The 26,728-nt window shown below is 42.3% G+C and overlaps 1 protein-coding gene across 1 annotated transcript in view; it reads right to left on the bottom strand.

Moving 5' to 3' along the window:
* Window positions 1-26,728, bottom strand: part of PRKCH (protein kinase C eta) — a 225,349-nt gene that overhangs the window by 12,641 nt on the left and 185,980 nt on the right. The window contains exons 11-12 of the mRNA XM_046009945.1: window positions 18,303-18,441; window positions 17,548-17,736 (exon numbers count right to left, since the gene is read on the bottom strand). Of these exons, the coding sequence (XP_045865901.1) occupies window positions 17,548-17,736; window positions 18,303-18,441 (328 nt within the window). The remainder of the gene's footprint in view (window positions 1-17,547; window positions 17,737-18,302; window positions 18,442-26,728) is intronic.

Raw genomic sequence — 26,728 nt, 5'->3', positions numbered from 1 at the left:
TGGACCACTTTCTTACACCATATACAGAAATAAACTAACAAATGGGTTAAAGACCTAAATGTCAGACCTGAAACCATAAAACCCCTAGAAGAGAACATAGGCAGTAATCTCTTTGATACTGGCCTTCACAACATTTTTCTAGGTTTGTCTCATCAGGCAAGGGAAACAAAGCAAAAATAAATCATTGAGACTATATTAAAATAAAAAAAGCTTTTGCACAGTGGCGAAAACCATCAACAAAATGAAAAGGCAACCTACTGAATGGGAGATGATATTTGCAAATGATACATCCAATGAGGGGTTAGTATCTCAACTATAGAAAGAACGCACACAACCCAACACCAGAAAACCAAAAATCCAATTAAAAATGAGCTGAGAACTTTTATAGACATTTCTCCAAAGACTTACAGATGGCCAACAGACACATGAATAGATGCTCAACATCATTAATCATCAGGGAAATGAATATCAAAACCACAATGAGAATCACCTTTCACCTAGTCAAAATGGCTAGAATCAAAAACACAAGAAATAAGTGTTGGTAAGGATGTGGGGGGAAAGGACCCCTCACACACTCTTGGTGGGAATGTAAACTGGTACAGCTGCTTGGAAAACAGTATACAGTTTCCTCGAAATTTTGAAAATAGAAACACCAGGGGTGCCTGGGGGCTCAGTTGTTACGCGTCTGCCTTTGGCTGAGGTCATGATCTCAGGGTTCTCGGATGGAGCCTTGCATCAGGTTCCCTTCTCCACAGGAGGCCTGCTTCTCCCTCTCCACTCCCCCTGCTTGTGTTCCATCTCTCTCTCTCTCTCTCTCTCTCTCTGTCAAATAAATAAATAAATAAAATCTTAAAAAACATAGAAGCACCAAAGGACCTCATAATTCTACTTCTTGGTATTTACCCAAAGAAAACAAAAAAACCCAAATTCATAAAGCTAGATGCCCCCTCTACGTTTATAGTAGCGATATTTACAACGGCAAAGATATGGAAGCAACCAGGTGGCCACTGAGGTGAATGGGTAAGGAGTGGTATATATGTGCAATGAGATATTCCTCAGCCATAAAAAAGAATGAGACCTTGCCATTTGTGACAACTTCACGACAACATGGATGGACCTAGAAGGTATTATGCTAAGTGAAAGAACTCAGAGAAAGACAAATACTATATGATTTCAATTATATGTAGAATCTAAACATTAAAACAAAAAGCAGAAACAGACCCATAAGAACAGAACAAACTGATGTTGCCCAGGCGTTGGGGGGTTGGGGGAGATCCGGTGGGGGATGGGCAAAATGGGTGAAGAGTAGCGGGAGATACGGAACAAAGAAGTCACAGTGATAGAAGATAGCAGAGCGACCCGAATCAGTGGTATTGTAATAGGGTCGGATGGTGACAGACGGGAGCTCACCTTGTGGCGAGCAGAGCAGAACACTGAGACTTGTCAAATCATTTATGTTGTACACCTAAAACTACCATAACACTGTGTGTCAACTATACTTAAATAATTAAATAATCATTAAATAATTAAATAAATGTTTTAAAAGGCAGGAGGGGTGAATACCATGAAACAGAAGCCAGGACAGGTACCACTGCAAGGAGAAGCCTTATAGCCCCTTCATGACTACCGCTCCAAAAATACAAAGATGGGGAGTTAAGAGAACATTTATCACTAGCCCAGTCCTGAAAGCTCTGATGATGCATCCTGTTGGAGGTGTGCAGGGCCAGGAGGAGCGGGACTTGCTGCCCTCAGCCAGGCACAAGACTCCCTACACGCCGCATTCCTGCTGCCGTGAAGTGATGCATGATCCTTCTTGTAGAAAACGTCCTCTCTTTGCTTATGTCCCTAATGGGACCCAAATGCTGAACAAGTTACCAACAATGCTGTTTGGAGCAATCATCCGTCCATGTCTAAGGTCATATGTAAACCCGCCTCGCCTCTACTGACCTTGTCCCCGACCGCGGTCCAAATGAGAAAGTCAGCCAACGAAGAAAAGAAAGTGACTTCAGGAAAGATTCTGGACACATTTACTAAAGGAAGCAGAATGTTTTCTAGGGTCAATAAAAGTGCTTTATACGCTGCAAAGAGTAAGTGAGAAGGCCAGGGTGGAAAATCTGCTTCCACCCCAAATGTAAGTGTCAAGGTAACTGGAGAGCCGGGGCAGGAGAGGGGTCAAGAATGCATGCGTTTGGGGCGCCTGGGTGGCTCAGTGGGTTAAAGCCTCTGCCTTCGTCTCAGGTCATGATCCCAGAGTCCTGGGATCGAGCCCTACATCGGGCTCCCTGCTCAGTGGGGAGCCTGCTTCTCCCTCTCTCTCTGCCTACTTGTGATCTCTGTCTGTCAAATAAATAAATAAAATCTTAAAAAAAAAAAAAAAGAATGCATGCATTCAGTTCACAGTCTCCTTCCTTTTGGGGTCCTCATTAATGTGGAATTTCACTACCGAAGCAATCAGAGATACATAGAGGCTTAACGGTTCTTTCACAGCTGCAGAAAAGGTAGGTCTACAGGGGAAAACAGATCTGTGTCCTCTTAAAGGTAGCTCTCCAATGAAACATAGACCGGGTTTGTACAAGAATGTCCTGGGAAGCCTCCTACACACCAAGGAAAGGACAGAAGAGCTCCTTTGATAGGGGGCACAGAGGTTAACCGGTGAGGCTCTGCAGTTTGACTCTGTGTGTTCGTGTACCAATGATCTGTGTGACCTTGCACAAATTTCTTACGTTCTCTGGGCCTCAGATCTATGAAGATCTTCCTGTACTTCATAAGGTTGTTATGACAAGAAAATGCCTGGCACAACACAAGCCCTCAATAAATGCATTAGTAAGCATCTTGCTAAACCACTTGTAGGTCCATCCTGTTCCACCTAAAGCCAGAGGCCTGGACGGCACACCTCCGAGAGCAAAGTCTGACGGCAGCCTTGAACCAGAGTCTCCTCTGGCTTTCCCTGCTACTCAACTTTGTGGCCAAGAAAGACACAACAAGATCTGTTTCTGCTTTCACAGTTTCCAACAGTGGGGTTGTTAGGATGGTCTCTGGAAAATAGTTTTTCTGACAGCAAAGATTTCTAGAGACCATCTTAAAATAAGAAATACAAGTAACAGTCAGGTTTCGCTGTTCAGTTGTGTCTGCTTGAACAACAGAAGGGAGATACTGAGTGCAGGATGAAAGGTGCACTGGGGCAACTTCTTTGTGAACCCAGTGTCGGGGGCAGAACTCGCACGTCTGGTAAGCTCTGCTGTGCCCCAGGAGGCTTTGGTTGTTAGTAGTCGAATGTTCCAGAGGACAGACTTTAAACCCTGTATAGTAATGTCTCTTGAGAAAACAGGATCCAAATGTACTTTGAAACTCATTAAAATGTAGGCAATGGCTATTTTTTCCTCTTTCGAAATCTGTCTGATTGCAGAGGAAAACGACTGGTATATAAATAGACCAATTAGTCTAATAAGATTTTCTTCCAGGAGGGAGAAAACACTGTATTTTCTCCTAATAGTTGCATTTGGCTGTTGGACAAACAAAATGACCTTCTCCTTTCATTCAGTTTCAGACCAAAGAGCGGAAAGCGTTAATGCTGGCAAATCAGAAGGGAAGGAAACCATCCCACAGGCCATCCCATCAATATTCCAGGGAGATGCTCCGAAATGGGAAGAAGGCATTCTAAGGCTCTACAGAGAATGCTGGGGAAGGAAGGGCAGAGAGAGAACACAGGACCCAGAATGGAGTAGGGTTCACAGCTATGATGGCCAAGCTCACCAGGGGCATCCAGTTGATGGGGGTGACAAAATGCATGCCTGCTGCAGTCACATGTCTGTCACCAGTGTGACAGGCAGAGACTAGCCTGCTTATGAAGACCAGTCCTCGACCACCTCCCTCCAGTCCTTTGTGCCAGCTGCACCGGCGAGGCACAGACCTGGCAATGACCTATCCTAGCAGCACCAGCCAGCCCAGAGCGGAGTTAAGAGGAACAAGGGGACATGTGAGCTAGCTGTTGGGGCAGCAGGGGAGGAGAGAGATGCCAGGGCTTTGACTTGGCATTGTTAAGACCCTTTTCCACAGGAGAAGGCAGAGACAGATATTTAAACCTGAGATGAGGCTAGGATGGGGCTTAGAGGCTGGTGGGAAGGATACACAATGTATTTTTTGAATAGCTCTGGGGAAACAAACTAATCTTCTCAAGTACAGGTTATTATATAGACTGGTGTTGCCATGGAATATTGGAAGAGCCAAGAGAAGGAAAGCTGTTCTAGCTTGTTCAGATTGGGTCTGAGCAGAGTTTACCAGGCAGGCCTAGAAATAGTGATCTGCACGCCTATGGCAGTAGACCACCTGGCCATTCTCAAAGCACAGAGAGATCCAGATCCAGATCCAGACGGATTTGGGCGGGGAGCAGCTGTAGGAGTGGAAAAAAGAATGGTACATATTTTAGGATTATCTGTTCTTGTTTTGTGAACAATAGTATTGGTGTTTTGATAGAGATTACATTCTATCTGTAGATTGCTTTGGGCAGTATAGACATTTCAACAACATTAATTCTTCTAACCTATGAGCATGTTATATCTTTCCACTTACTTGTTATTATCTTTCCATTTATTCCATGTTACACCATCAAATAATCCTTAAATTTGTATGGACACAAAAGACCCTCAACAGCCAAAGCAATCTTGAGAGAGAAGAACAGAGATGGAGGCATCCCAATCCCAGATTTCAAATAATGCTGCAAAGCTACAGTAATCAAAAACAGGATGGTACTGGCACAAAAACAGACACAGAGATCAATGGAACAGAACAGAACCCAAGAATAATCTCACACCTACATGGTCAATCTATGACAAAGGACTATGAATGTGCAAAGTCTCTTCAATAAATGGTGTTGGCAAAACCAGACAGCTGCATGCAAAAGAATGAAACTAGACCACTTTCTTCTACCACACATAAAAATAAACTCAACATGTTTTAAAGATCTAAATGTGAGATCTGAAACCATGAAACTCCTCAAAGAAAACATAGGCAGCGTCTCTTGGACGTTGGCCTTAGCAACATATTTATGGATATGTCTCCTCAGGCAAGGGAAACAAAAGCAAAAATAAACTATGAGAAATGCACCAAAATTAAAAAGCTTTTGCACAGTGAGGGAAACCATCAACAAAACAAAAAGGCAACTTACTGAAAGGGAGATGACATTTGCAAATGATATATTCAATAAGGGGTTAATATCCAAAATATAGACAAAACTTAGACAACACCAAAAACCCAACAATTGGATTAAAAAATGGGCAGAAGACCTGGATAGACATTTTCCCAAGGAAGACATACAGATGGCCAACAGACTATGAGAAGATGCACAACATCATTCATCAGCAGGAGAATGAAAATCAAAACCACAATGAGCTATCACCTCACATCTGTCAGAATGGCTAATGTCAAAAAGACAAGAAGCAACAAGTGTTGGCAAGGATGAGGAGAAAAAGGAACCGTCATGCACTATTGGTGGGAATGTAAGTTGGTGTAGTCACTATGAAAAAAGGTATGGCAGTTCCTTGAAACATTAGAAATGGAAATACCATATGATCCAGTAATCCCACCTCTGGGTATTTACCCAAAGAAAACAAAAACACTAACTTGAAAAGATATATGCATCTCTATGTTTATTGTCACATTTTTTGACAACAGCCAAGATATGGAAACAACCCAAGTGTCCACCCATAGATGAATGGATAGAGATGTGGAATATATATACAATGGAGTATCACTCAACTATAAAAAGTAATGAGATGTTGCCATTAGTAACAACTAGTATGTATTATGCTAAGTATAATAAGTCAGACAGATGCCATATGACACACTTAAATGTGGAATCTAAACAAAACAAAACCAAACCAGGAAAAGACTCCTAAATACAGAAAATAAACTGATGGTTGCCAGTGAGGGGGTGGGGTGGGGGAGGATAGGCAAAATAGGTGAAGGGAATTGACAGGTATAAACTTCCAGTTATAAAATAAATAAATCACAGCATAAAAAGCATAAGAAATATAGTCAATCATATTGTAATCATTTTGTATGGTGACAGATGGTAACTACGTTTATCGTAGTGACCATTTCATAATGCATATAATTGTTGAGTCACTCTGTTATAAAACTGAAGCTAATATGATATGGCATGTTAACTATACATCAATTTTAAAAAGGTACAATTTTTGTCAATGCCATAGCTTAATAAGTGGTAGACATTATTACTACTTTATATACATATCTATGTTATAAGTTCTTGTATTATAGCAGGTATTGACCTAAGTGTTTCGAATTTGTTCTGTATAATATTTATACGGACCCTGATTATCATTCCCATTTTACAGATTGGAAAACTGAGGAATAGTCCAATCTGTAACCTGTTCAATGCCACCCAGTTCAGGAGTGGTAGAGCTGGGATTCAAACCCACGCATATCTAGCACTAGAAGACTTTGCTTTCAGTCACTGAGCTAACCCTTCTCTTGAGGCAACCAATCTTCTCATTTGGATTCTGGATTAAAGAAACTGGTGTGGATTGACAGGTCAGGAGGAGTCACAGGATGACATTCAGGACCCCATTTGAATAAGAATACACAGCACTTTGTGTGCTTCCCAACATTACACCTCCTTCACTGGCCCATGGGACCAGGGGGTACTGAGAGAAGGGGGAGAGAAACCAGTCTTAACCCTAAAGAATCCTTTAGTCTGACTACCTTGCTTTACTTGAAACAACTGGGTGGTCTTTATATTGGAGAAAAGAAGATAAAAGGGCACTGTTGAAATTTTCAAATACCAGGAGAGTTGTTGGCAGTAAGAGGCACTTCTAAATAAAAGAAATATGTTCAGGGAGGGGGAATTAAAGGGACATATATAAGCTTATAAGGGCAATTAAAGTAAGTTTAATACTCAATGCCATGAAGTGACAGAAAGGGGTTTCCTAGGAAGAGCATGACGGCCTTACTAGAAACATCTGAAGAAGAACTTCTGGGATTTGTCAAGGATGCCAGATGCCCTACATGGCATCAGGTGGGAAGGGAGACCAACAGCCTCCATGGACTATGGACTATTAATAAGATTCTACAGTCTTATCTTCCCTTTTGTCTCTTTTCAGATTTATCATTACAATTTCTGGGACAGAAGAGCTAACATTCTGACATGAAGGTGACCGTACCTCCTCCCTCAGCTAGAGAAGCCACATTTTCCTTGGGTCTCGCGTGGACTTGTCTTTGTGAAAAGTAAAATGAAACAAAACTTGCTCAAGCTAATCTCCTGGGGCTGGTCATGAAGAAGAGGGCACATGAGTACATTTGGAAAATACCAACAGATGAACGTCTATACCGAGAAGTTACTTATAACTAACCTACATCAGAATATTCCTTAAGTTTCTCCAGAGACACAGTACATGGTGTACTTTATTTTCTCCTCACGAAAGCCAGTAGAGTAAATGCCCCGTCCTATTGCAGTGCCCATAAGGGGGCAGAACCAGTGCTAATATCTACAGTGGGTTTGTTGGCCCTATTTTTCATGCTGTCAGTGATTAGAATCCAACAGCCTTTCTGTGGGCCTCTACTTAACTCCTTTTCAGTGCTTCAAACACTCTGATTTTCCTGTGTTTTATAATCATTATAGCTTCCCCTGAGGCCCAAGTCATAGGACAATGTTGGTTTAAAAAAAGGCAAAGGTCAGAAGTGAGTCCCACAGATCGAAGTCCAAGGTCAGGCACGTGTGACAGCACTTGTGTTGGCCAATATGGTTTTATGCCTGGCAAATGACTGTCTCAAGCATCCCTGACTGATGGGGCAGGTTTTACCGCTCTCCGGAGTGTTAAAGGAAAAGAAATCTCTACTCACTGTGGCCACTCCACAGGCCCAAAGCACTTCTTCATTTCGGATGTGATTCCCCCCAAATTCAGCTATTTAAAGGAAGCAGGTATGAAACAAGGGTCCTCCAGAGAACACGACACAGTGCCTTTTATTTCCTCCTGATGAACCTAGGCCAACACCATTCTTTCTATAGGATACACATTATCTATGGTGTCCAAACCAAACCTGACCATCAACGGCTAAAAATTACTGATCTTTGATAACTGGAAAGGACACATGAAAGAAAACAAAGTATATTAGTTCTGTTCACAAGAATTTTTCCAGCTTGAAACAGAAAGCTCTTCTGACCCACAGATCTCGGTTAGCAAATCACCCCATAGAAAAGGTTTCCATGCTCCTTTTACAAAACCTCTGATATCTTTACCCTCATGGATGAGATATGGAGATTAAAGAGGCAAATGGTATTAGTGCTCCATTTAAAAAAGAAGAAGAAGGAAAAAAAAAAAAAACTCCTTCACACTGCCAGCCACAAATAAAACATTAGGACCTCTATTCCTAAGTAAACGTATGAGCTAAAAGGAGGAGGAGGGAAGCTGAGAACAGTACCTTTCATGAACTATGATAAAAAATGCCAAATAAGTCTGTGGGAGGATCAGTGTGCTGGTGTTTTTCTGTCTTCTGCCAACACTAGCATTGATCTATCTGTAAGGAAATGGTTCATTTCTGAGAGATGTTAATTGCACTAGCAATTTCAGTAATAGGGCTGTGGAGCAGCTCCATTTCCTCACATGGGAACTCCAGTCCCGGTAAAGCGCTGTCTGGTTGCATGTTAACCTTCTCTCTTGCTAAAGGATCTTTCAGTAAATTTCTTTTGGATTTTCCCTGTCACAGTGTTGGAAAATCAATTCTAATAATCCAGAGTTGGATTCTCTACCTGGTCCCAGTTTTTCCTCCACTTCCTCAGCCTCCTTCAGGCTGACTGCCTCCCTTGAGCATCTCGAATTCTGCCAGGAGGGGAGTGGGAAATGGAGGGGGTCAAATTCAATGCTGCTCTCATCAATTGCCTGGCAGCAGACATGGGACACCCTTGATCCCAGCATTAATTGTGATTCTCTCTTTGTGCACAGAGGCAAACAGAATTCCTGCAGACAAGGCACAGATGATGAAATCTGAGAGTTGTGAGGACAGATCAAACCCACACAAGCACACACACACTTTAGTTCCTATAAAGCTTAGGAACAAAAGCACTCTGTAATCTCCCTCTAATGCAGAGTTTACAATGCCTCCTGAACGGACAAAGGTGACTCAGGAGAATACAGAAAACTCCTTTCAGCACTTATTTAACCTGGCCACCTGTGTAAGCTCAAAGACAAGGGCATTGATTTCACCTGAGTCAGCACCGAGCCTCGTGATCCCTTGCAGAAGATGATGGATCACAAAGGAAGATTCACCTCACAGAAAAGGCCCTTCTTAAGTTCTGTGAACTCATGAGGGCTTCCCCAAGTCTCTCTCTCTCTCCGGAGCTACATGAGGGAAAACTCAGCAGAACCACAAAAATTCTAAGCAAACTCCATATTTCCTTCTGTGTTACAATTATTAGCATTTTGGGATAATTTAGTGCCAGTTAAGGAAACTCAGCCAACAGAAAGCATGTATTATTCTAAAACCAAGGGAAAGAAAAACATTTTTACAAATCGACTTTAAAAACATAAACTGGAGTGCCTTTACACAAGTGTGTCTTCATATATCTTTTCTGTGTTAATGTCTGTGGGTAGTGCCAGTTTTTATAATCTATAAGCGTGAATGGGTGGGACTGTTTTGCTTTTAGAGCATGGATATGAGAAAATTTCACATACACATTTAAAGGGAAGATGAGAAATGAGAGACAGAAGGACAAGCAAGAAAAATAGCCTTCCCATTGCAGTTTTTTTGTGTATGTGATGGTTATTTTTAGTTGTAAGGATTACCGGTTAAGGATTTGGGAATTTTTCCCAAGTAGAAGCCCTAGGCTAAACACTGTTAGTCCAGCTCCCCTCTTCCTGATGGTTCTATGACCCAGGGGAGGGTCCTCATAGGCAAGTCCTCTGGCTCTCTCTCCGTCTATATGAAATGCCTGGACATCCACACACTAAGAACTCAAAAGTTCACAACCTTAGTGGGGACAGGTGGTAAAGGTGATCATGGGAAGGACTATGGTCGGAAAGTAACATCGGTTTGGGAGTTCTGTTGGGTACAACACCAGTGCCCATCCTGTTCAACCACTCACTTTCTATGGAACAGGGGACAAGAACACCCCGTTATCCCCATGTCTGGATTATTACACATTATTACACCATACCAAGCCACAAGGTCCTTGACATTCATGATTCTATGGTATGCTACAAAAATGGGTATCCAAACTGTTTCTACAGATAATAATACCTTCCAGTTTAAAAGGTAAGAAAGAATTCAGAAAACATTTTGTTTTGAAGGGGGGAAAAAAAGGCAACCAAAATATTCATCAGACACCAATTCCAGGAACAGGGCTGACCTTATGTTCCAAAGAAAAGAGCATCAGAAAATCTCAGAAGCCAAGTGGGGGATGGCTCACCACGCTGAGAGTGGTGCAGGGAGCGGATGTGAAAGGCTGGCTTGGAGATCTTGGCCCTTCCTGCCTTGGTGGGAAAGGGCGGACCCAGCCTGCAGGAAAGGATCCCACAGGGCACCAGGGGACAGCTCAGGGCAGAGCTCACCAAAAATGCTCTCTTCTTCACTGCTCTTTGTTTAAAAATCCTTCTTTGGGGTACACATAGTTATTCAACTTGGGGTTGAGAAATACTTCTTGGGAAGGTAGGGAGACTGTTTATGGCTGTTAAAGAATGAATGTGCTAAAACCACAGATAGATTTTATCTGTTAGCATAAAAATGGACATCCAGTCCAGCACCTTGAGACTCTTACCAGCAATCAAAAGGCACAGTTGGATGCAGATCCACTGTTACTGAAACATTCTGTAACAAATTCAAAACTAAACTGGAAAAAAAAAAGCTGGATCAGCCCAAGAGCTAGTATGTGGCTCACATTATTTCTTCTTTGTTTGTTTGTATTGTTAAACCATTTTGTTTCATTAAATGAAGGTTGAGTTCACTTTTTCTACAGTCTGTACTGTGTGTGCATACATATATACATTTATATATACACACATAGGCACATATGTATACACACACTTTGAACTTGTATAAAATGGATTCATACGTTAATTTTTAAAATTTGCTATTGAGGCACCTGGGTGGCTCAGCTGGTTGAGTGCCCAACTCTCAATTTCAGTTCAGACTGTCGTCTCATGGTCACGAGATCAAGCCCTGCACCGGACTCTACACTGAGCATGGAGTCTGCTTGAGATTTGCTCTCTCCCTCTCTACCCCACCTCCCTCCCACCCCAGCTCTCTCGCTTTCCCCCGCTCTCCAAAAAAAAAAAAAAAAAATTGCTATTCTGGAAATTTTCAAATATACACTAGTATGTAAACATCACAAAGCCTTGACACGTATGAAACATGCCCAAACTTGTTTCATCTGCTCCTCTCTGCCACCCTTGGATTATTCTACCAAAAAAAAAAAAAAATCCCTAATATTTCAGCTGCAAATGCTTCCGTCTGATCTACAATATTTCTTTATAAATATCCAGAATGATCACTTAAGCATGAAAAAACATTTTGTCCTCATACTTGCTCAAAACCTTTCAATGACTCATCTTGGCACTCATCCCCATGGCCTCCAGTGTCCTTCATGCTGAGCCTCAAGTCCTCTAACCCCCGTGGCCCTACACCTTTGCTCATTATACAGTCCAGCCACCTTGCTAGAGAGTTACTTGAACAGACTCTCAAGATCTTTGTGTACTTCTTGGACCTAACTTGTCTTCAACCTTTGGGTTCAGCTTAAATGTCATTTCCTCGGGATGCCCTTGCTGGATGACCTAGACGAGGTTTGGTCTACCTGTTGTATCTTCTCAAAGCACCTTAGACCTTTTTAAAAAATCAAATGGTAAGTTAATGAAATATTATTTTATTTAACATCAATTATAAGGTAATGATAGTTATCTGTAGAATTCCTTTTCTCTTCTTTGATTTCTTCCCCAACCCAGCTGGACTTAAATTCCATGAAGGCAAAGATGATGTCTGGCATGGTCCTCTCTGTACCCCCAGCCAGTTGCTAGTATCTGAGCCCAGCAGACCCATGGCTGCTATGCATACATGCATGGATTCATGCCTGTTAAATGAGTAGGCAGATCAGTATCTATTTGGCTATTTACATCCCACATATGTGTCTTTGGTTGAGATAGAAAGCTCCTGGATAAATGCAATATAGTTCTCTCTGGAATAAAAATGGAACCCAGCCTCGTGTACAATTTAGCACTTAACAATCTTGATGATGTTGGTGGTTGTTCAGGGAGAGGATGATGATAATGACACATTCAGTATGTTATGAAATTACTCATAACTCAACAATACTAGTAACTTACTCCTGTTTTGCCACTTTGCAAATGATTTCATGTGTACGCCCTCATTTGAAGTGGGTGCCGTTGGTGTCCTCACCCCTGCTTTGCAGAAATAGGCTGAAGAGCAGTGCCAAGAGTGGAGGAAAGTCCCCTGCCTCCCAGGCTAGTGTGGGCTCCTTCCATGCTACCACATGAGGCTGGGTCACCCGCCCTGGGTCTCAGCTTCATTGATCAACCAGGGATTTAGAGAAAGAGCATTTTAAAGATTTTCTATCTCGGCAATTCTCTGTGTGTTTTTAACAGTCACCAAGCTATGTGAAATGAAGGGTGATAACAAGTGATTATAATCCAAAACTTAGCATGCAGGGCCTCCTGACAATTTTTAGGACCATGTAGGCCACCATCCAATGGAGTCAACATTCAACGTTAGGAACTCTTGAAGTCACCAAGCTCCCGGAACCATAGGGGGTCACAAAATCCTAGAAAAGAGCTTGAAGTATATATTTTTAAAGAGAGCAATGCACTTTACCTTAACCTGGAATTGCACAACAAAATGAAGGCTTGTTCGGAGTCCTTAAAAATGTCTCAGCGTACGTAACTTTTTAATACAGACTGATTCCCCAAGGCCTCAGTTATCTGGCCTAGGACTATTTGTTCCTTAGCTAGGACTACTCAAAAGTTACTGCAGGCATCAGTTTCTGAGTAGCTCACACTGTAAAACCATTGGCTTATTTCACCGCAAATAAAACTAGTAGCCACGTTTTGGATTAGATGTTTATACAACCTGAAATCATTCCTTCCTAACCTAAGTGAATCTTCTTCCATGGTCACTCTTTGAACCTTGGTGGGCCCTAAGCCATTTCCTCCAACCTCCTTCTATTCTTCAGCCTCTACCCTGTTCATATCTGTGCCCAAGATCTTATTAATGGAAGTAAAAGAAAAAATAGGGAATGGCCAGATGTAGTCTAGCTCAGAACACTGACAAGGATTTAAGAATATTTGGATTCTGATCCCAGGGTTTTGGTCTGTTTGTCTGTTTTTCTATTTTTGTTTAATATACAGAATATGATATTTAGCTTCTTAACCATCTTTAAATGTATAGTGCAGGAGCATTAAGATCATTCAAACTGGGGGCACCTGGGTGGCTCAGCTGGTTAAGTGTCTCCCTTCGGCTCAGGTCATGATCCCACGGTCCTGGGATGGAGCTGCTCAGCAGGAAGCCTGCTTCTCCCTCTCCTACTCCCCCTGTTTGTGTTCCCCCTCTCACTGTGTGTCTGTCAAATAAATAAATAAAATCTTTTTTAAAAAATGGTTAAAAAAAAAACAACATTCCAACTATTGTGTGATCATCACCACATCCATCTCCAGAAACTCTTCCATTCTTCCAAACTGAAACTCCCTCCACCCCCTCCCCTAGTCAAAAGCCAAAAAGCAAACACCATTTTGCTTTTTGTCTCTCTAAGTGTGACTTTCTAGGTCATTCTTGATACTTCCTAAAAGTGGAATCATACATTTGTCCTTTGGGGTTTGGCTCTTTTCATTAGGCATGCCTTAAAAGTTCATCGTGTTGTAACATGCCTCAAAATTTCCTTCCTTTTTAAGGGTGAATGATCGTCCATTGTATGCATATACCACATTTTGTTTATCCATTCATCTCTCGATGAACACTTGGATTGTTACCACCTTTCAGATATTGTGAATAATGCTGCCATGAAGATTGGTGTACAAATATCTGTTCAAGTCCCTGCTTTCAATTCTTCTGGCAAGACATCCAGAAGTAGAATTTGTAGGCCGTGTGGTAACTTTATGTTAAATGTTTTGAGAAACTGCCTGCCATCTTGTTTTCCACAGTGGCTACACCATATTGCCTTCCCATGAAAACTGCACAAGAGTTCTAATTTATTTGTTTAAGGTGCTGAATGGCCTTTGGTGAGTCATAATTTCTCTGGGCCTCAGTTTCCATATCTATAAAATGAGGGGATTAGAATGGACAATCTCTAAATTTTCTTCTAGCAATAAAAAGCTATATTGTTCTAATTAAATCAAGTAGCAATTAAAGCCAGAAAGCAGTCCGAATGGTTTATAGGCATGACTTGATACCTTAAACCTTCTTCCTGATACAATAAACAAAGTAAGCATTTTTCAAAGAAAAGGGCAAAAAGTCTAAAAATCTTTTCATAGACCCAGCTGTCATTGACGACAGTAGTGGCCACCTCCTGAGCATCTCCTCTGCTGAACACTGTTCCAAATATTCCCCACATACTAGCTTATGCCCCACTTGCACAGATAAGGAAACTGAGGCATCGCAGAATTACACTATGTGCCCAGGGGAACACAGCCAGACAGCAAAGAGCCAAGATCTGCCCGTGGGCACAGGTTCTTCACCACCAAACCTGGATGAAGCCTTTCCTCCTTGGTGTTTCTCCTCAAGTCCTGAGTGTTCTTAACTGTTTTCTTTCTCTTCCTTGATCATACTTCCATTTAAATGTTAGCCTTCTGCAAAGAATAGCTGAATTTCCTCTGCTATGGCATTTAGGCTTTTTATCTTTAGGCATAGAGGCTGAAATGTACAAAACTGTCCCAGAAATCCTCTGGGTGAATGCTTTTTAGTAATTTTATCTGATACCTTTTCAACTGTTTTTCAGAAAATCACTTTTAAGGGATACTCCTTGAAGGAAGAAGAAACAGAATCCTTATAGTGTTCTGGATAATAATCTTATGACGTGGATTTTATTACCTTGATTTTGTAAGCAAAGACACTGAGATTCAGAGAGGTGTGGTAGCTCACCCAGGTCACTGAGCCAAAATAGAATAGAGCTGGGAGGTAAGCCTGTCACCAAGTGAAGCCCACGCTTCTTCCTACAGGGAGACACCCCACCAAGAACACAGAATGCCACTTGGGAAAATCACTGCAAGGTCAATGACATATCACAATCTCAGGTGCTGTCTCTACCCAGTTGAGCAATCGGTGTCTGAAAGAAAAATAAAGGGAAGTGAAGAGGTTCACAGGTTCCCTGGAACCTCTGCAAGGAGAGGGAACTCAGTCTCCAATGAAGATTAGACCCTCTTTGGGCACCAGAGGCTCTGTTTTCTCTTAGAGCAAAGATTGTGGAGGTAGGATATTACTGGATAATAAATATTCTAGTTACAAAGCAAAAATTTTATATATATAAATATATATTTAAATTTATATTAAAATAAATAATATATATATATAAAAGATATAGTTTAAAGTAATTGGACTTATCTGGTTCAGAAGAAACCATCTTAATAGTTCCATATGGTTCTTAATCTTGCTGAGTACTAATTCTAGGTTTTATAGGGATGGGATGAGGGAAAGTAAGATCTAGGTCCCAGATTCAGTTGGGACAAACTCTCTCAAGAGGATTCTGAAATACTAGAATAAAGTTAAGGACTTCTAAAACTTTGACTAAAAAAATTAAGAGAAGCATATGTGAGTGATGGCCAACTCAAATGATAATGTGACCTCAAGATTTCCACCGGATTCAGACAAAAGGTAGGAGATATTTATCTGCATTGTTAACCCTACAAGGAGACCATTAACATTTCTTGAGGCATAGACTGACTTATTTCCTACCCTTCATGGTACTTAGCATAATGACATTTATATACCAAGCCAACGATGGACATTTCTTTATAGTTTGAACTAGTATTTTCATTTGAATTATAAACTCTGAGGTCTTTCTTATGAAAATTAAAAATGCTACGTGAGTTACAGTAATTGAATTGAATATGTACGCCATGAAAAACAAAGAAACAGTAAGACGGTGGCAGTTGTCAGCCACAGGGGGTTAGCACACCTGAAGAGCCAGATTATGGACCACGGTACTGGAGAAGTAATAATGCAGCATCAGCCTGATCCTGTAGCATGATTAGGTTGAGTTAAAGTAGCTTAGGTCATCAGAGTTGGCTGGGGCCAACCTAGGTGAGCACAGTTCCCTTCCAGAAGTTTAGACATTTCAGGGCACGAATCCACAGAGACAAGCCCTCCTCTGTTTTTTACTGATGAAATTATAAAAGCCTTTGTTTCCTCAGTCGAAAACTTCTACCAATGATACAAATCACTTGTTCTTGCGAAAACAGGCTAGGCAGGAGACATTTGGTAGAATCCAAAGTGACTTCACTTTTGTTTCTTTAAGAGATTAGTGTTTCCTCAATATCAGGAGAGTCCTGGCACGTAGCCTTGAGAATCAAGTTACCAATTACAATTCACTTAGGCAATATTTGCCTGAGAAGGGTTTCTATGATTATCTCACTTGTAGTGATAGGGAGAACTCTCAGGGACAATCATGCCTTCAGCCCCAGTACATGGTGACCTGCATACAAAATGTTCTTGAAATGGCCCTCATTATGACTGAAGATCTCTAAAGAGAGATAAGTCTCCAACAAGATAGCCAAATAATATTTCCCAAATTCAGTTTTCGGTCTCAAATCACCAAAAAGGATATAACTTGAGGAAAGTAATCCTTATCCCCTAGAAACTATCTGACAGAGAATGGATTGTTCTGGTCTTTCCCTACTTGATGAATTGCCCTTTTATCCATCTTTCTTCCTCTATGCATCTAGTACATGATAATACATGATTTGTGAATTCAACTAACGTGGTTATAGGAATGACAGAGATCACATGCGCTCTTTCATTTTCAACAAAAAAGTATCGAATCCATGTTTCCTCCTCTCTTCAAAATAAGGCTTCCAGCATAGTACCTTATATGCACGCAAAAAAGACTTTTTATGATACATTAACCTCACTGCACCTGACTCCTGGTCCTGGGACCTCAATTATTATTCATTAGAATAATATGGACCCACAGGAGAGCTGCAGAAGTCAGGAAAACCTCTCCTGGCCTCGCCCAGCACTAAGGGAAAGACCCTTTCAGCCCAGAAACGCAGTCAATACCCAAAAAAGCAGGAATGGCATTCATCTGACCCAACCCCCTGGCGTGTCCCGACTGTGTAAAGGGGGCGCACCACTTCACCTACGCCTCAGCCACAAGCTAAAAATACTAGATATTCGGCAAACAACGTTATCAGCGGCTCGCAGCTGGCCCAGGGAGAACTATTGCACCACAGAAGACACTCTGGTTCTTTGCTTCTGCAGATTAAAACATCCTGCAGTTAGCACTGGCTGCTCACCAGTGCGAGGTACTGGAAGGACCCAAAGCAGCACACACAGCCAGCTGGTCTGCCGTAGGCCGGAAGCTGGGGGGTAAGGCACACTTACAGATTTCAGGATCCCTGTGGCATCTTCATGGAGCCATGTAGGGTAGACCACTTCATCATTCAGGATGGCCTCAAAGAGGTCATCTTCGTTCTCTGCCTCGAAGGGCGCGTGACCACAGAGCATCTCGTAGAGCAGCACGCCCATTGCCCACCAATCTACTGCGGGTCCGTAGAGCATTTCCTGGAGGATCTGGGCAGAGGGGGCAATGGGAGAATATCTGATGAACTCATGTGCCCTGAATGACCAGGGAAAACAATGGATTGGGAAATAGGCTTCATTTCATCTCTAGAGAGTTGTCTCTTTTCTCTGTGGTTCAACTCAGGTCATCAAACATCTGTGGCCTGTTCCAGCCAAGGTAAAGGCAGATACAGATCCAAAGCAGAGAGGGTTTGGGCACGGTGTCCCTGTAGAGGGACGAGGACATCGGGCTCACTCACTCGCATGGGGAAGACTGAGGGACTTGTCTTTACTTCCGCTAAGTGGGGCTGTGATCAAAGCACCGAGCAGGAACAACAAGGAAAATAAATCGCTGTGAGTAGAGCACACTCTGTCCTCATTCAGAGCGAAGGCCTAAAGCCCCTGCAAGGTTTACACAAAATGTTGAACTCAAATCGTTATCTGTAGGAACCAAGGACATTTTCAGGCACCCTTCACCCCGTGAGGCATCAGGTGTCCTCTTTCAGCACGCCCACGGAGCTCAGTACACCGAGGCAGCCCGTGGCATTGATGCTCAGGATTCCCCAAGCTGTGCTCACCTCTGGAGCAATATAGTCGGGCGTGCCACAGAAGGTCGCCGTGGTGACTCCATTACAGATGCCCTCCTTGCACATTCCGAAGTCCGCCAGCTTACAGTGGCCCTCATGGTCCAACAGCACGTTGTCCAGTTTGAGATCTCTGAAAGAAAGAGCAAGCAGCATATGTAGAATGGCCAGGCCCCACACCCCGATAGACAGGCTTACAGAGTGAGTGATGAGACCACACCAAGCAAGCTTCTGACATCCACCTCCAAGGAAACAAACTTCTCTGGGTTATCTTGGAAAAAGCTTTGGGTCCACTCTCAAAATTTGCCTCATGGTTCCTAGATGATGGTCCCATGTGAATAGGTCACCACATCTAACAACCAAGAGGCCTGATGGTTCCCCCTCATAGCGGGGGTGGGGGTTTTCATGGTCGCTATAGGACTGTCATTCTGGAGCCTCACCCCTCCTCCCCCCCACCTTGGGCTGTGGTGGAGCACCCATGGCTCTCTGTTCCTACCCCTGCTCTGGGAATCAAGTTCTGCTGGCCTGCTTGGCCTGAGGGAAAGATTGGTGTCTGTCCAGCCCAGGATCACGTTTCAGCTCCAAGAAGGGAGGGGATGACCAAGCTGGCGGGACCAGTTTCCAAGCTGTGCCCTGGGAGCTGACGAGTTGATATAGCCTGACCACACAGGTCTTACAGAGAGCGGTCACCGGAGACACTCAGGAATGAAAACAGAGACCTGTTTTCTAGGAATCCCCGATAAGTAAGATAAAAGCAGAGGAGTTTTCCAGGCACATGTCAGTGGGAACGCAGAGCAGTCCTCCTCTCTGCTTGGGCGCTCCTGGCAACAGTCTCCTCAGGAGTAAGCAGTGTAAACAGAGGTGTGCTGGGTCTCTGCGTGCCCTCTGCCGAAAAGCAAGCCTTTTCCACCCTAAACCAAATCCGGCCTCGCTCCCCACCTCCATACAAAATCCCACTTTCCAACAAGCAAGTGTTTTCAGTGGGCTGTGATCCGTGAAAAGTTTCCTTCCACCACAGCCCCCACACAGCAGAAGCTAGATGTATGTAACCAATGGGAGGGAGGACTTGGGAGACGTAGGGCGGCAGATGGGATGACTGGGAGCATGTGCACGGGAGGGAGGCCACTGCCAGGAGCGTGGCCTTTCTCAGCTGTTCTTTCAGGAGTGGTCACAGACCCTAGGCCCTATTAGTGTCTGCTTGTCTGGCTCCTCGGGGACAGACAGTGCACATCAGAAGTGGTCAAGGTTAGAGATTACAGTCTGCTGCCGCAGGAGTGAGCAAGACTGTGGGGGATTGGAGTGAGCCCGCGGGTGGTCTCTGTCAGCACCATGTTCTAGCCCAGCCAGCCATGCCTGTATGGACCTGTGCCCAGAGCCTGTTCTCGCACGTTGCCCAACAAGGTTACTGGGTCTCTGAATTCTCCTGAAGCTGTTAGCCGGCTGAGGGCTTGTAAAGGATTTTCTTTGGTAACAGAAAACAAGTGCTAACAGAAACCTACAACGGTCTCAAGAACTGACCTGTGATTGCTCAAGGGAGTTTGTGACTAACATCCCAAGTTCGAGGTTTAATTGGATATTACTCAGTTGCTGTCATGGGTAGCAGGAATTGTTCTGGGAGAGACAAGTGCTCGCGATCAGTGCTGTAAGCCACCCAGCACCGTGCCCTCTGCACAGAGAAGTCTGGGAACCCGGCCTCACGGCCTGGAAGACAGACCCAAGCATGCAGGGGGTGCGATGCATCCCCATTACAGGAAGCCCGAGGCCAGGGAGGGAGGTTATACACTTTAGTCTTGCCATTTCAGACTCATTTTTGGCATTCTTCAGAACTGTGTGAGGCCTAAGGGAAATGCCTAGCTGGTTTCATACCACGTGCTATCTAACAGACAAAACTCCCACACTGGGCTCCCAAGGGGCCTCAATTAAGAGCATATTATAATCCCAGGCTACGAGTTCTGCCCTTTGTCCAAATATCTCACATCTTCTCTTTAAATTCTATCCTGATATCCTGGGATAGTCAACATTGTCCCTGGAGTACTCAGTTCATGCCTCTATGACGGTGCACCCGGCACTGTATTCCAGAAGGCTCTGTCTGTGTACCTGTCTTCCCCCCTTGCTGGAGCTAAAGCCTTCCTCCCCCCTTGCTCCAGCTTGGGCCCAGCAGAAGGTGCTGACCAAAGAGATAAACAGAAGCGTTTCGTACAGATGACAGTGAGCTGTCCTAGCCAACTCAGAGCCTGTCTTATTTTTAGGGGAAGAAAGGAAGCTTCATAAACCCCACTGGGATCCTTGTTCCAAAGTAATTAAACTTAGACAAAGGGATGTAATTTACCCCTTAGAGATAGATTCCAGAGGGAAAAGAGGAATCCTGAAATATAAGCTCAAATTCTTCACTTTGGTGAAGCCGGAGAAGGGAAACTACTTTTGGAAAGGCAATTATGGACCCAATCATAATACTTTGCCTTGGCTTACAGACAGATAAAAGAGTAAAATAGTGACCGGGTTAGTCAAATAGATCCAAAGGTTTAAGATCCATTCATGGCCATGGTCAGCTTCCTTTCTAAGGGTAATCATTTTTACTTTAAAAAATGCAAAAATCACCCATGACTATGACTTTGAAATAGGCAGAGGTCAGTTTTTGGCTTTGGAGTAGTTCCTCTGCCTCCAATGCCAACATGTAACTCAACAGTCAAACTTAACAAGCCTACACAATGAAGATCACAAGTTCATACAGGGCAGAGGCTCAGATCCCAAAATGCCAAATACACAACTATGGGCTCATCATTCATTAGCGCATTGAACACCAGTGTTTCATAGCTCTAACTTCTGTCATACAAGCAGAGAAGGGTAGAAAGAGTTATTTTACACATTGTTGTTGCGGGGTAATCAGGGTTAAAATGCCCATAGTGGTTTCACGAAAGCATCCCAAGTAGTTGAGGACAAAGGAAATTCAGAAATTCTATATATTGTGTTTCCACCGTGAACTATTCCAAGAGTCATAAAACAGAACGACATGAGTCTTTCTGCTTAGATCACTGGAATCAGTGACTCTTCCAAAAGAAATAAAGAAAGGTGAGTTAAGAGCTGGGTCCTTAATTGAGAATGACTCTAAGAGACTATTCAGTAACTATTTTTACATGGAAAATTTCAAATCTACGCAAATGTGCAGAAAATAGAACAACTCCTGTGGTGAGTTGCATGCCAAATTTTGTGTATACCTTCACTCCTGATCTCATCCATCTTTCTTCAAGTTTTGAAGCAAACTGAAGACATAAAATCATCCCATCTATAAATATTTTAATATCTGAATCTAAGAGACAATAATTCTTCAATAAAATATAACTTTGATAATGCTTATTATAAAACATAGAGTCAATATACTATTACAAGTATATTGCTTTTTGTGTGCTTGTTTGGGTAGGTGTGTACATGTGTCCAGGGAAGCTGAAGAAAGATTCTTGGGTAAGAACAATAGTATAATAGTAGCTACCATACACTGAAATGCTCACCAGATGGTAAGTGCTTTAACCATATTATTTTATCCTCATAGCAACCCTCTGAGCTAGGATCTACAGTAACATCATTTAGTTACCCAAGGGTAAATCCAGGATTCAAACTCAGTTCTGCTCACCTCCCTCCAAAGCATGGGGTCATCACCCCCTAAAGCAGGCAAATACTCTCTTATATACCAGTATTGCGTTGCTGGCTAATTGGAATAAGAACTAGCCAAGAATCAGTAAGTATCCCAAGACTGAATTATGACAAAGGGACATTTTTGTGCACATCATTATAAAATGCATGATCAAAATTTTACCAAAAAAAAAATTTTTTTTTTGCTTTGGTTTTTAGTTTGTGCATGGAAAGGGAATTCAATGGATTTTACCCAAACTTTGAATGTATGGGAGTAGTAATGTGCACACCAAATGTGTCTCTAGTGGTCAAATATTCAGAAGATAATTCACTGCTCTCTTCTGAGGAGGAGAGGCTGGTGAGTGGGTAAGGGTGAAGAAGTGGATGAAAAGAATGAATTTAATATTATAATCACAATTTCACAACAAAACCATTTAGGGCTAGCTTGTATTTTGAATGTCTGGGTTTATGTAAACTTGCAATTTCAAGGCAAGACTGATTGTGTTAAATCGGTAAAAGAATGTTGAGGGGCGCCTGGGTGGCTCAGTCAGTGAAGCATCCAACTCTTAACTTCAGGTCAGGTCATGCTCTCAGCACTGTGAGATGGCCTCCCACGGGCTTCAACCAGCTCCGGCTGGCTCTGCTCTGGGTGTGGAGCCTGCTTAAGATTCTCTCCCTTCCTTGAGCTCCTATGGCTCAGTGGTTTGGGCCACTGCCTTCGGCTCGGGTCATGATCTTGGGGTCCTGGGATCGGGTCCCGCGTCGGGCTCTCTGCTCGGCGGGGAGCCTGCTTCCCTCTCACTCTCTCTGCTTGCCTCTCTGCCTACTTGTGATCTCTCTCTGTCAAATAAATAAATAAAATCTTTAAAAAAAAATGGTGAAACATCACTGAAATAGCAAAAGTCTAATATCTGATCTTTTTAAATTTTTTTTTATTTGACAGAGAGAATTCACAACTAGGCAGAGAGGCGGGCAGAGAGAGAGGAGGAAGCAGGCTCCCTGCGGAGCAGAGAGCCCGATGTGGGGCTCGATCCCAGGACCCTGGGATCATGATCTGAGCCAAAGGCAGAGGCTTTAACCCACTGAGCCACCCAGGCGCCCCATTATCTGATTTTATCATCAATTAGATAGAATGCCATTCATGTATTATTTAACCCAAGATATATTCAGCCATTCACCCACCCCATAAATCTTAGAGGACCATCTCTGAGCCAAACAATATGCTCTAGGGGCTCAGAGTCCGGAATGAGACAGGAGATAGCAGAAGCCCGAAACGGCAGGGGCCAGTCAAAATTCCAGTTTTTGGCCTAAGAAGAAAGAGAAACCATCAAGAAAGTTTTATACAGGAGATGGATAGCATTAATTTGTGATTTTACAATGAACCTCCAGCTACGACGTGGACGACAGGTTAGAGGGGGTTGAGAGAACTTGAGGAAACTAGTTGCAAAGCCACTGAAGTGTTCAGAAAAACAATGATGGTGTCCTGGAGCAGGGTAGGGCAGTAAGGCAGAGGGAACTAGATGGTCCCAGAACGATTAGGGGGTAAAAGTAATGGGATGTAGTAATGGAAGGATAGAGAGAGTAAAAGGGAAGAAGGCGTGAGCATGTTCTGGGCATGTTCTGGCTCACAGAATTTGTTTTGGACATATTGAGCTATTTTTTAGACATCCAAGTGGAGACGTTTAAAGGCAGCTGAATATACATGGCTAGAAGTCAGAGGAAAAGCTGGGCTGGAGATATAAATTTGAGAGTCATTAGCAGGCTGTGGATAAGTTCACCTGGGGAGAGGGAATGGAATGAGAAGGGTATCCTAAGGATAAGATCCCTGGTCTTTTTTACACTGGGTCCACAAATACTGGTGATAAATTAGAGCCAGAGTAGGTATACTGTTGAGTGCCTGGGAAAGTAAGCTTTCCAAGGACCCAACTCTTCTGCCTCCAAGTGGGCCATCCCCTTGTCTTGCCAAGGCTTAAAGGGTTAGAAAACATTAACCCTTTACATTCAAAATCACCTAATGGATTCTTCCTAGGTTTGACCCTCAACCCCAGCTACGTGATGTGATGCCTTTGTAAGCATAAACTTCAGTATTCTAGTTTACAAAAGGGTTTATTGCCACATCTTTTGTAATAGCAAAAACTTGGAAATAAGCCAAATTATTTATTACTAGGGGAATGGCTAAACAAATATGGTATATACGTGACAGAATTTTATGGAAGCTGCTAAAAAAAAAAGTCCTTTATAAAAGACTAAAATTGTAAAGACATTTTTAATGACAGAAATTTTATCTTTTGAAAATTATTTCTTTTGTGATTATAGGAGTAATATTTTCATTACATAAAATTCAGTCATTCCTGAAAAAAAAAATCACAGGGAAAACGATGACAGTCTCACAGTCTTCAAATCTTTTCTTCTTAATACTCTATAAAATGTATTATAAAATAACATGCTTTTCTTACCTAATAAATATTTTGGACACATTTCTATATCCTGCAGATCTGTCACATTTTCTGTAATGGTTATCTAAGATTCCATTTGAAAAGTGTATCATAATTTAACTAGTCCCCTCTCCATGAACATTTAGATGGCTTTTAATTTTTTATAACATCAAACCATAAAGTAACGAACATTATTTGCATATTTGTAGGAAGGTTTACTATAGATAGGCTTTTAGAAGTAGAAATGCTGTGTCAAAGGATATAAATGTTTATAATTTAAACAGATGTTGACCAATTGCTGAAAAAGTTTGCATCAATTTATACTCCCACCAATAGCATACAAGAACATCCATTTGGCTTCCTTATTCAAATCAAACATCATCCTTAAGTCCTTGCCAATTTGCTAGGGAAAATGATCTCATTGTTTTAACTTCATTTCTTGATTATTAATGAGATATAGCTTTAAAAAAATGTTTAATGACCATTTGTATTTCTTCTGTCTGTTGCCTGTTCACATGTTTCACCCATTTTAAAATTTGGGTTATCTTTCTGATTATTTTTTAGAAGCTCATTACATAGTAGTGATTTGTTATATAGTTTGCAAATATTATTGCCCAATTTGTTTTTAAGTTTTGTTTATGGTAACTTTCATATTTTTATACAGTCAAGTCTTTTCATTTTTCCTTTATGGCTGCTGGACTTGATGACTTATTTATAGGCTGATACAATTCTAAGTGGAAAAGCAGGATACAAATAATTTTTCAATATTCTCTTAATTATGGTTGTTAGAAACATAGAGGGAAGAAAGCAAAACAGGAGAGAAGAAAGAAGAAGAAAGATGGAATAGTAAGAAGGAAGGTTTAAAGTCTATTTCTGGGTGATGGGTTTATAAATAGCTTTTCTTTGCTCTGTGTTTTCTACATTTCTTATGGGAATTACATATTATTTTGATAAGCGGGAAGAAGTCATTAAAATATATGTTTACATGTCTTGGTTTTAATTCTTTTCTTTGGTGTCTGTACCATTTATGGCCGTAATTCCCAAGGAAGATGTGTAGGGGCTATAATCCACTGGTAGAGATGGAAAGGATTTCTTTTTGCAATGCAGGCTACAAGGGGATGTTGAAAAAAAATCAACTTACTTGGTTACAGAACCTGAGCATTTGTGGGCTCAGAATTCCAAACCTGTTGTAACAAGCTCATTATTCACACCTGAAGTTACCTCAAGTGTCTACTAAATACATAATTGTGGATGACATTGATGTTTCAACTGCCCCATGATGTGTCCCTGTATTCTTAACCAACTTAAGCATGAAAATGAGGCCCCTGCTTAAAAAAAAAAAAAAGGCAACCTTCCTAATTATTAAATTAAGTTCCCTTGCCATTTATGTTCACGAAGTGCCATTTTCTCTGGTTCTATGGGGCTGATCCATCGGAACAAATTAGGAACAAATATGTGAAACATGTAAAATGACTCATTTTCTTTTTTCTTTTTTAAAGATTTTACATATTTATTTGACATACAGAGATCACAAGTAGGCAGAGAAGCAGGCAGAGAGAGAGAGAGGAAGCAGGCTCCTTGCTGAGCAGAGAGCCTGATGCGGGGTTCGATCCCAGGACCCTGGGATCATGACCTGGGCCAAAGGCAGAGGCTTTAACCCACTGAGCCACCCAGGCGCCCCAAATGACTCATTTTCTAATGAATAAAGTTCACAAGACATTTTCCAACTTTTAAAGCATCACCACCTCTCCTCTGAGGCTCCCCCATCCTTTCATAGTTCTCCTAACAGCTACTTCAGTTGGGAAATGATCATAAAAATGACCCTGTACAAGTCCAGCTATTACACTCCCTTTCAAACAGGGCCAGGGACTCACAAACCAATCCCCCGCAGGCCAGGTGTTGGTTTCCATCCAGGTCTGGTGGTGGATGCCCTCAATATGTAGGCAGCGTGTTTCCACCGTCACCGCTGTGTACACACAGGACCAATTTAACTTGAGCAAAGGGACCGAGAGATTTCCCCTTGCCTTGTCCTATGGTTGGAGGAAAAAAAGTACAGTGAAAACACTGACTGCCTCTCTGGACAAATGCAGGAGGCCATACGTGCGATGAACGTCCACAGTGTGCCAATCATATGTCTCCTTAGGGACCACCAAATAAATGAGCCATCAAGCTGACAGTTGAGCCTTCTCTCTAAAGTTTTTCACTCTAAGCTCCACACCTCTACTCCCAGGAGGGATGAAATTCCCTAGCTGAAGTGGCACAAATTTATTTAGTAGCTCCCTACAGTACTTTTCTTTTATACTTGCCAAGAAAACCTCTCTCACCGACTCTCCCTGCCAAAAGGCTTCCTATGTGATC

The sequence above is a fragment of the Meles meles genome, chromosome 6 (genome assembly GCF_922984935.1).
Source record: "Meles meles chromosome 6, mMelMel3.1 paternal haplotype, whole genome shotgun sequence".
Classification (NCBI taxonomy): Eukaryota; Metazoa; Chordata; class Mammalia; order Carnivora; family Mustelidae; genus Meles; species Meles meles.
The sequence above is the reverse complement of the archived record's forward strand: the minus strand, read 5'-3'. Positions and strand labels throughout refer to the sequence as shown.